We start from the raw sequence: 10,557 nt of genomic DNA, 5'->3' as shown, positions 1-10,557 counted from the left end.
CCACCCTACCCCCACCCCTTTTTCCTCCTGATAATTTCCTCTGAGCTCAGCTTAGATGTCTCCTTTTTTGCAGACTTGCTCGGGTAACTTCTCCCCCTACACTCCTGATACACCTTTTACATCTCTCTAGTCTGCCATTTCACACACTGCTCACTCATTCAGAAACTTGCTCCCCAGCTGCTGTCTACCCAGCCCAGTCTAGAGGATACAGAGGAAGCAGGCAGTCGCAACATCATATGAGAGGTGATCATGGTCATTACCTGTTTCTACATCAGCCTCCCCCTGTGTCCCTCCACCTGACCTTGCAATCTGGCTGTTCACCAAAACCCAAGCTTTCCCTGGGAGTCACACAGTGGAGACTGTTGGTTCTCTCCCACCTCGGGAGATGAAAAAAGGCGAGTGTCCTTCTTCTGCTCCCTTATACGTTCCCAGACCGTGACTCTCCCCTTCACGGGCTAACCCCTGCTGCTTTGGAACTGACTGTTGGCTCTCTCATCTGCAACCTTCTGGCCACTCCTCTTTATCCACTGAGGACTGTCACCTGCCTCTTTCTCCTCTTCCCGGGCCAGGTGAGATCCCTTGATCATCATTTACTCACTTCTTACCAATACTCTCAATTCCTTGCCCCATTGCCCTTCCGTTAACATCTACTCAGAAAAGCTGCAGCCCTGGGTTTGACCCCAACCTGCCCCTCCCCCCAGACCCAAGGAAAGCACTGACGCTGTGGCACCAGGCCATGGGGTCTCCTGCTTGCTGAGCCCCCACACTGCCTTGCAGGCCTCTGCAGCTCCCTAGTGTTCTTGCTCGTCACCACTTCATCACAGCCCCTTTGTCAGGCCTCTAACTTCCAGGTTTTCCCACCCCACCCCCACCTCATTTTTTGGCAAATAACCTTACTTCCTGTCCCAGCAAGGCCAGTGGACAAGCACTCTCTCAACCACCCCACCTGCAGACTTTCTTGTCATGAGGGATGAGTTACCCCATTCCTAAGGCCCACGCAGTCCTTTGCCACCTCTTTAGGCTCACACTGACTTCCTGTCCTGTGGCTGCAGCCTCTCCCCTGGGCTGTTTCCCATCAGCATTCCATTGCCTGGTACTCTCTTTTTTGAAAGCAAACTGTTTCATTGAGCATACAACCCTCCGTCTCACCCCCGCCCCGCCCCTGTCTCTTTCCTCTCATCACAGCCAAATTCTTGAATACTGTTTTTTCTCTGCTTCACTGTCTTTACTTCTGTACACTCACTACACCACCACCCCCTACCCCTGCTGAGAGCCACGTGTGACTTCTTTGTTGCTAAATTCAAATCCTATTCTCCTGGGTCATCTTTATCCACTAGGTGACATCTCCCATTTGTGTTTGTTCTCCTTTCCAGACATTGTGTACTTTGGCTCCTCCGCCTTCAGTCGGGGGACAGAGAAAGGACAGTGAGAGTGCTGGGGTCTGCCCATCGCTCACCTTCCTCTCTGCCCTCTTCTCTGTTCTCCTTCGTGAGTACCTCTTCTTCTACTCCCTTCTCTCCCCTCTGAGGACATCTTCCTGGGCAAGAGGAGCCATCTAAATACTGTTGCCTCTTGGTTGGGTATAGCCACCTGTTTCCTCCACGCACGTCACACTGATGTCCGCTACTGCCACTGGGCACCTCCTCACAACGTCCCACAGGTACTCAAACTCAGCACATCCAAAACTGAGCTTGTTGTCTTTCTCCAAAGAGGCCTGCTCCTCCTCCTCCATTGTCTGTCTTGTTGGATGCACCACCATCTGCCCAGTTGTCTGAACCAGAACCCAGGTGTCACCCTGGGAGGAATGCGTCACGGTGATTGGGAGCAGCGGGCCTTGGATTTGGACTTCAGTTTGAAACCTGGCTCTGCCACACTTGCTGTATGACCTTGGGCCAATCACTTAACCTCCAAGCCTCAGTTTCTTCATCCATAAAATGAGAACAACAGTAGAACATAACTCAGATTGTTGCGAGAATGAAATGGAGTGATGCACGGAAAGGTTTGGCAGAGTGAGCGCTCATTCCAACTGGCTGCTAGAGCAGCATAGTGGGTGTTGGGTTGTTTGTGTGACTCATCTTGATCTCTGTCCCCGCCCATCACCAAGAGTCCTGGCCACCCTACCTCCCCAAATAGCTCAAACCGTCCACTTCTCTCCACCTAACAGCCACTACTTTAAAAGCCTTCAGTGGCTGCACGTTGCCCTCAGGATCGAACCCAGCCTGGAGCACAGCCTGCAGGGCTCTTCAGGACCCAGCCCCTACTTAGCTCACCACCTTCCTCTAAGTCTGTCCCTTCTGGCCTTCCTACCCACCCCACCTCCCCAAAAGAAATCTTGGCTCCAGCAGTATCTCTGAGTGGTTTGCATCCCCTGAAGATATTGTGCTTTACCATTTTCCAGCCTTTCCACTTGTTCTTCCTTCTGTCTGGAAAGTGCTTGTCTCTCTTTCACCAGGATAGTCCCCCTCAGCTGTCATACCCAGGGAGATAACCGCTGCTGGGAAGCATTCCCTGATAGCTGAGTCTGGGTTCCCAGAGCACCTTGTGCTTGCTTCTCTGTAGCTCTTGTCACTGTCACTCACAATTAAACAGTCTGTTTGCACGTCTCTCTGCCCAGCAGACTCGAGTCAGCGAGCACAGACTGTCTCCTGCACTGCTGAGCTCTCAGCACCCAGCCCAGTTCCTCAGAGTCGGTGTTCAAGAAGTGATTGTCAGACAGGATTGAAAAACATAGGAACTTCTGCAGATTACAGCTGGTGTGCTATCCCAACTCTGCCACTTACTAGCCGTGTAACCTTGGGCCACTTCCTTTTTCTTTCTGAAGTTGAGTCCTCATCTGTAAATTGAGAATAATGATGCAGCAAGTGCAGTTGTGAGGATTAAATGAAACAACATATGGGAATACCAAGCTCATAGTACCCGAAGAAAATGTGTGTTTCTGTGCTTTCCCTTTTTCACTACCAAATTGTATGTGGTTCCACATCACTCCCTCTGCACCAGCAGTTTTCAGACATCTTTGTATAGCAGCAGAATTCTCTTCTGCAAATGAAGTCTTCCATGGAACTCAGTTTCTAACAAAGCAAAGCCATTCTGGTGCAGGGGAGGAGTGAAGAGAAGGGCCTTCTAGTCCTTTGTGCATCCCCACGGCCTCAGAGCTCGGCCCATGACCTTGAATTTCATGGCACACAGCTGGAAACACTGATCCAGACAGCTGCTCCCTCACCTGAGCACCACAGTGCCAAGGCCTAGCCTTACTTGCGCCTGGGGAAAAGGGTCCACCTTCTCAGATGTCCTTATAGCAACCCTATGAGGTATATAGGTAGGTCATTTTTCTCCCAAATTTACCAATGAAGATAGTAAGGTTCAGAGAATAAGTGATATGTCCAAGGTCCTAGTCAGTTGTGGAGCCAGTGTTCAAAAAAGACGAGAATAAATTAAACACATGCCCGCTTTAAATTGACTCTGAGGTGGTGGCAAGTCCTCTTTTTCTCTCCCCACTTTCCTTTTTCTGTTTCTCCCCCTTCATCCTCAAGTCAGCTAAGAAATATGTGAGATGGCGGAAGTCATCTAGCCCCTGGCACCACATCACTGCCTCCTTCCTATAGGCCTTTGACATCTGTCTCCTGTCTCCTCAAAAGGCCTTCTTGGCCTGTTGTTGCTTGAGGTTGGGCAGAGGGATGGGTGGCTCAGCCCACAGACTTTCCTTTTCGTTCTCCAGTTCTGGCTCTGTCCACATGGATTGGCAGGGCCTGGCCTCACATGGGCCAAGGGGCTGCTTTTACATCTTGCCTGGGGGCCCATGTGGCTGTCATTGTATGCTGTGGGGCACAGTTTAGCCATGCCCTTAATTACTTGAGGCCAGTTGAGAAATGAGTGGCATGCCTATGGGAACTTCGCCCTCTTCAGTGGCACCCATACATAGCATCAGGAGAGCACATACATTCCTAGCCACCCAGAGAAGTCTCAGCTCCACATCTTCTTTCCTAAATGACCTGCATGATGACACGGCTTTTCCCCTGCTACCTATAGAATTGGAGAGAAGGACTCCATAGCAGCCGTCTTTCTCACGTGCATCCTTGCTTTGATCTTCACTCCAGTGTTGTCCCTATTTTGCAAATGAGTCCACTGAGACTCAGCAAATAGCTGGATTGGTCAAGCTGAAGCCTGGGAGGCAAGATTCAATTAGCTATTGAATCTTGAGCTCACCTTCTTAGGCCCTAGTATTGACACTAGGGCTCTGCACAACCACGCTGGAAAAACCCTGCCCTCTGGGTGTAACTGCCTCTACCCCCAGGACACGTACCTGCCTAGTTGCACTTACTCTTTACTCTCGCAGAGTGGGCAAGCAGGCCAGGATCCTGAGGCCCTGCCTCCAACCAGTTATGGCAAAGCTGGGCCCCACACTGGTATGTCAGGTGTCACAGTGTACCTGGCAGCTGCCAGGCCCCTACTGAAACTGCCTCTTGTATTGCAGGAAAAGGAGAAGGCCCAGTTGGCAGCAGAAGCTCTAAAGCAGGTGAATCGTGGTGTTTCCGGAAACCGGGAGCAGAGGCCCACCAGGGAGAAGCTTTTGGAGTGGCCGGACCGGGAACTGGATCGGGTCAGCAGTTTCCTGAGTGGCCGTCTACGCGAGATCAAGAACACCGTCAAGGACTCCCTCCGCACTGGCTTCAGTGCGCATGAGCTCAGCACCGACGGCAATGGCTTCTCCAGTGAAGGGGCTGTTGAGCCAGATCCCCAGAGCCTACCCCCCTCGAACCTCAATGGCCCCTCAGAGCATCACCCTGACATCAACCTGGACCTGTCCCCTTTGACTTTGGGCTCCCCTCAGAACCACACGTTACAAGCTCCAGGCGAGCCAGCCCCACCATGGGCAGAAATGCAAGGCCCCCACCCACCGTGGACAGAGGTGAGGGGCCCCCCTCCCGGTATTAACCCCGAGAATGGGTTAGTGAGGAGACTCAACACTGTACCCAACCTGTCCCGGGTGATCTGGGTCAAGACACCCAAGCCAGGCAACACCACCTCTGAGGAACCAAGCCCAAAGGAAGTCCCCAGTTGCAAGGAGGAGCTGCCTGAGTCTGTGGCCTCAGGTGGGAAGCCACGGAAAGGCAAAAGACAGGGCACTCAGGCCAAGAAGAGTGAGGCAAGCCCAGCTCCCCGACCCTTGGCCAGCCTGGAGGCTCCCAGTGCCAAGGGCCAGAACCCCAGCCCCAAGCAACCAGGCAAGGCCCCAGAGCCTCCCAAAGTGGGCAGCTGTGCGGAGTTCGGAGAAGGAAGCCGGGGGAGCCGGCCAGGACCAGGCTGGGCAGGCAGCCCCAAAGCTGACAAGGAGAAGGGCAGCTCATGGCGAAACTGGCCAGGTGAGGCCAAGGCACGGCCTCCAGAGCAGGAGTCTGTGCAGCCCCCGGGCCCAGCAAGGCCACAGAGCTTGCCACAGGCCAAGGGCCGCAACCGCCGCAGCCGCAACAAGCAGGAGAAGTCGGCCTCTTCCTTGGGTGAGTGCGCCAGGAACAGTGGCTGACCCCTGCCCCCAGCCAAGCCATGGGGTGGAGGGCAGTCCTTGTGTATGGGCAGCACTGACCCAGAGGCCTGGCTGTGGGCACTGAGCCCCACTGGCTATGTCTTCCTAGACGATGTGTTCCTGCCCAAGGACATGGATGGGGTGGAGATGGATGAGACTGACCGAGAGGTGGAGTACTTCAAGAGGTAGGTGTGGGCGCCTGCCGCTCTGTCCACATCCAAGCTCAGGACGGCCTCTCAGCCCTGCACCCTTGAAGGGAGGGCCTTTCCAGCCCCCCATGCTCTCCCACCAGCCTATCTGCTGGAACTTAGGGAGTCACTTGGCAGTTCAGGGCATGTGGGAGGGTGCAAGGGACCAGGCGAAGGAGGCATATCAGATCCCAAGAACCAGGGCTTTTTCTAGCCTCATTCACTTTGTTTATTCACTTGTACTTCCTCTGCTCTGCCTGGACTGAGCTCTGGGGCAGAAGCAAACCAAACAGTCCAGATGAGGAGAGAGCATAGACTTCCAGTCTAGTACTATTAAGGGAGTGAGGGCTGGGCCTGGAAAAGGGACTGCAGAGCAAGCTGGAGTGGGGGCAGCTCGGGAAGCCCTCCCAGAAGAGTTGGTGACCAGGCCAAAATTTGATTAAGAATGAGTGGGCCAGGCAAAACCAAAAGGGTATTCATGACAGTGGAGTCGGCACGTATAAAGGTGTAAGGGTGAAAGAAACATATCGTTCTTGGAACAGTAGGAGGCCCAGTATAGCTAGAGGGAAATACAGGGTAAGAAGGGGGCTGAATCTCAAGACAGTGTCACTGTCTTCATACACCCCTGGGCTTGTGAGTGCTTTGGCCAGGAAGCCCCTGCAGCTAGCACAGCTCCCTTACCTGCTAGACCCCAACACCCAGGAGCTGGTGGGGTTGCGCACAGTTGACTTGGCTTCTTTAGTGATCAGGACACATGGGTCTAAGAGAGGGGTCCAGGAAGCAAGAGGGATCTCTGATTGTGCTTCTCCTGTGTACTCCCTTCCCCAAACCTGACAGGTTCTGTTTGGATTCTGCAAAGCAAACACGTCAGAAAGTTGCTGTGAATTGGACCAATTTCAGCCTCAAGAAAACTGCTCCCAGCACAGCTCAGTGAGGTATAGAGACCCCCAAGTGTTATGTTCATTCCCTCCCTGCTAGCTCCTGTGCTCTGAGGCACAGAGAGTTGAGCTGAGGCTTGGCAGCCCTGCCCCCTGTCACATCTCCACAGTGACAACCCAGCAGGCTATGCTGTCCGAAGGAACAAGCCCCATCTCTTCTCTTCCTGAGGCCATTTATCCCTAGGCCGTTTATCTCTCCCCTCTGGGCCAGGCCCTCTTGCCCCTTCCTGCATTGCCACCCCCTGGGGTATCTCCATCAGACCTCCACTTCCGCTGCCAGCTGCCTCCCCAAGTGCCCAGTGGGCCCAGAGGGCTACCCACACCCCTGACATTATCAGCCTCAGGGTTGAATCTCTGCTGAGCCTGGCTCCTCCATGCAGGCTACCAGGGCCAGCCCCAAGGGATCAGCATGGACAGCCAAGCTAGACCAAGGCCTTGGAGGTCACTTAGGCCTAGCAGAGTTGGGGGACACTCTCCTTAAACAGAGTAGGTTCCATAAGGAAATTAATAGCGGTGCTGCCTCCTGGAAGAAGAGGCCTGGCCACTAGCTCAGCTGTGACCTCCCCTTCTGGCCACCTGCACAGGTCGTGTTGTCTGAAATGTTGACCTGTCAGATGATGATCTGGACTGAGAACAGAAGAATGGAGAAGGCGATGGGCTGAGGACCATAGTTTAGAGGAAGAAGGGTAGCTGGCAGGCCAGCTCTGGTGCTGGGCTTGGGGCCCGATGGAGGTGCAGTGCCAGATCTCAGCCCTGTGTCTCTGGGATTAGGCCTTTCTGGCAACCACATAGCTGCCCTAGGGCAGGCTGGGACCAGTGAGGGGAGGGGAAGCTGAATCCACAGACACCCCAAGAGGGTGTCCTCACTGTCCCCCTCCCCGTCCCTGGGCCAAGGAGGCAGACTTCCTGGATCCTTGGCTAAGCCTCCTTGTCCCTCTGGGTCAGGATTCCCCTCCTTTGATGCTGGCCTTAGCTCCTTAGGGGCAGCCTTCGGGGCTGGGCTGCCTGTCACCAGAGTCAGAAATGGCTTCAGACTTGCCTCAAACCCATTGCTCTGAGGGACTGGGCTCCCTGATCCTTTGCCAAACTGAGATGTCCACACTCCCAAGAGCTGCCGCTTGGGTCAAGGTGCCCTCCTGCTTCTCTTCTCCACCTCCACCAGAACCAGGAATGATTGGGTACCCCAAGCACTTCCATCTGCTGCCCCTTGTGAGGGAAAAAGAGGTGCACCTCCTGCAGGCCTAGTGCCCCCATCATCAGCCATCTCCTGCCACTCTTTGGCTGACCTCTTTCCCAAGACAGAGCTGTTCCCTCCCCAAAGCTCCTTGATCTTCTCTACTGTCCTAAGAGCAGAGTCCCAAGTATGAGAGAAAACAGATCCAGCCTGGGCTGTGTACCTGGAGCCTGAGGCAAGAGTCTGAGCACAGGGCTGGCCTCTCCACAGCCTGTCACCAGGAAGACATGTGCCAGAGGCTGGGCTCTTCCTCTACCCTGGCCTGGGCGAGGATATACTGCTTCAGGGGCCCGTGAGCTTCTTAGGGATGGTCCCACATGCCTTGAGATCTAGGATGCTATTGACAGAAGAACGGGACTGAGCTGTTTCCTGGAAGTGTCTGTTGGAGGTGATGGAGGAAGTCTGTTCAGTGTTTTTGGTACAGGGAGCAAAAGTAGAAGACTGCCATTCCTACCTTCACAGAGACGCAGGGAGACCCAGAGGCGGCCTGGAAAGGCCGTGCTCACTACATGGCCATGCTCTTCTGTTTTCTCAGCCGCTGCCAGGTCCAGCTTCTTCAGGGTGTCCAACTGCCAGCTGAAGGTCTACAGTTTCTTCCTCCTCCACATCCCTACTCACCTGCCGAAGACCCTCCCAGCTCCCCACCATCCCAGACTGACCAAAAGCTGAATGGATGCCATGCCGATCTGGGGCCCCTCAGGACCGCCACAGAGCCGCCTCCTGGTGCTACACAGCCTCCACACTCAGAGCCTGGGGGCTGGGCTGGCCTGTGGGCCGGGGGATGACGGTACTGCTGGCCCAACACTGCTCTCTGTTTGGTTTTTTGTTTTTGTTTTATTTTTTTTAATTCTTTACTTTTGATACTGTGAAGATCTTTCCTGCGAAAGATAAAGCAACATTTGGACACAGAGTTGGTGTGTTTCCTGTGTGGGCTGGGTCAGAGCCAGGTGAGCGATGTAATCAGAAGCATGGGGTCTACCTTAGTCACCAACCTTGTTAAACACATACTGCCTGTTAATGGTTTGTCATTGTTTCCTCTTAATTTTTGCACCAGTTCTATGTGGGACTGGTCACATTTTATAGTCAAGGAAACTAAAGCTAAGATAGAAAAGTGATTTGAGGGAGCCGGGTCTAGCTGACTAGGGTTAGAGCACAGGCCTGGATAACTGTAACCTCTGCCCCTTCTCTTGTTGGGAGGGAAACAGCCCCTTCCCCATGCTATGTCTGTTTCCCTTTCTGCAAGAGGGGTGAGTTGGAGGGATGGGACTTGGTCTCTGGGCAGCTGACATGAGAAGGGGCCTGGGGAACGCTTGAGGCCTTTATGGACTGTGCACCTGTAGCCTGGGTGTGTGGGGTTGTCAGGGGATGTGGCGGGTAAATGCAGTTTTTATAAATTGGATCTGACTTTCCAATGGGGATGAGACATATAGCTTAAGTACTTGAGAGTTAAGAGGATAACCCTTCCATAAAGTAAAGCAAACTACCTCTTCCTCCTCCCTGCTTTGCAAATTCAGATTTTAATATGATAGGTTTCTAAAAATGCCTCACATGCATGTTTGGCCCAACTCCTTGCCCCCAATGTTGTTTTCTCCACTAAAACCAACTCTTAACTTGAGCTCATGTGGAGAGCAATGGAGGCAATGGCCAGTCACTAAGAGCAGGATCAGAAAACGCTCCCTCCTCCCTCTCCTCCACACCATGGGCTGGCAGTCAATGCCAGCTTCCTCTTCCAAAGTGAAATAGTATTGCCCACAGGCTCATGAATCCTGGAGCCTGTCTTTTCACAGTCCCCAAGGAACTGTGGACACTCTCCTGTGGACCCTTTGTCTGTGTATTTATTACCTGTGTTCCTCTCACCCTCCAACTCTTGCTCCAGGCAGCTGCCCTGCAGCTGAATTGGCACAGCTATCTAAAATTCTGCATCATTCCGAAATTGCAGGTCTGATTCAAGCAGCCTCTTTTTTTTACAGAGGACTTCTGTGAGTGGCATTCAGGGCCCTCCCTGCCTGGCCCCTGCTTCCAGCATTGACTCCAAACACACCTACAACTCAGTTTCTAGCTAGGCTTGGCACCCTCTCTCCCGACTCCGGACTTCTCTAATCCCAGATTATGGTTCCTTCATGAATTCCTGCTTATCCTTCACATCTCAGTTGAGAGGCCACTTTTACCAAGAGGATCAGGTAGTGCTGCCTTGTCTTGTCTGTCTTTTGATACTTCTCTTTAACCTCAAGACTGGTTATCTATATTTCTGGCTCCTCAACTAGCCTGTAATCTCACAAACCAGGTTTGTGTCTTGCTCATCTTTATCTACTTCAGCACTACACAGTACCCAGCACACATATTAAACATATGAAAAAGGAAAGGATAGCACTGACCCATCACTCCTCTCTGACAAGGCTCTGCATAGTCGGCCCAATCTACCTCACCGACCCTTGCTCTGGCTACCCCCACACTACATGGGTCAAGTGATCTCTTTATTACTTGGGAACCTGTGCACTTGCATGTGGCCAGACCATTCCTGCAGGACCCTCTATCAAGAAGTCTTTCTAACTTTCCACTCCCTGCTCTGAGATTCCACACTTCCCTGGAAGCTCAGATCCAGTGTCTCCCCGAAGCCACCTGTGGTTCCCCAGGCAGCGAGGCACTCTGAGCTCTATTATAGCATTTGCAATAACA

General features: G+C 53.1%; 1 protein-coding gene across 5 annotated transcripts in view; it reads left to right on the top strand.

Moving 5' to 3' along the window:
• FAM193B (family with sequence similarity 193 member B) overlaps window positions 1-8,791 on the top strand; it is a 30,713-nt gene extending 21,922 nt beyond the window's left edge. For all 5 annotated transcript variants that reach the window (XM_025040572.1, XM_025040571.1, XM_015598084.1 and 2 more), the window contains 4 exons: window positions 4,472-5,495; window positions 5,631-5,706; window positions 6,547-6,644; window positions 8,417-8,791. In XM_025040572.1, the coding sequence (XP_024896340.1) occupies window positions 4,472-5,495; window positions 5,631-5,706; window positions 6,547-6,643 (1,197 nt within the window). In that variant the 3' untranslated portion in view covers window position 6,644; window positions 8,417-8,791. The remainder of the gene's footprint in view (window positions 1-4,471; window positions 5,496-5,630; window positions 5,707-6,546; window positions 6,645-8,416) is intronic.
• The last annotated feature ends 1,766 nt before the right edge of the window (window positions 8,792-10,557 follow it).

This window comes from Pteropus alecto, unplaced genomic scaffold, assembly GCF_000325575.1.
Source record: "Pteropus alecto unplaced genomic scaffold, ASM32557v1 scaffold78, whole genome shotgun sequence".
Lineage (NCBI taxonomy): Eukaryota > Metazoa > Chordata > Mammalia > Chiroptera > Pteropodidae > Pteropus > Pteropus alecto.
This window is presented reverse-complemented; position numbering and strand designations above follow the sequence as displayed.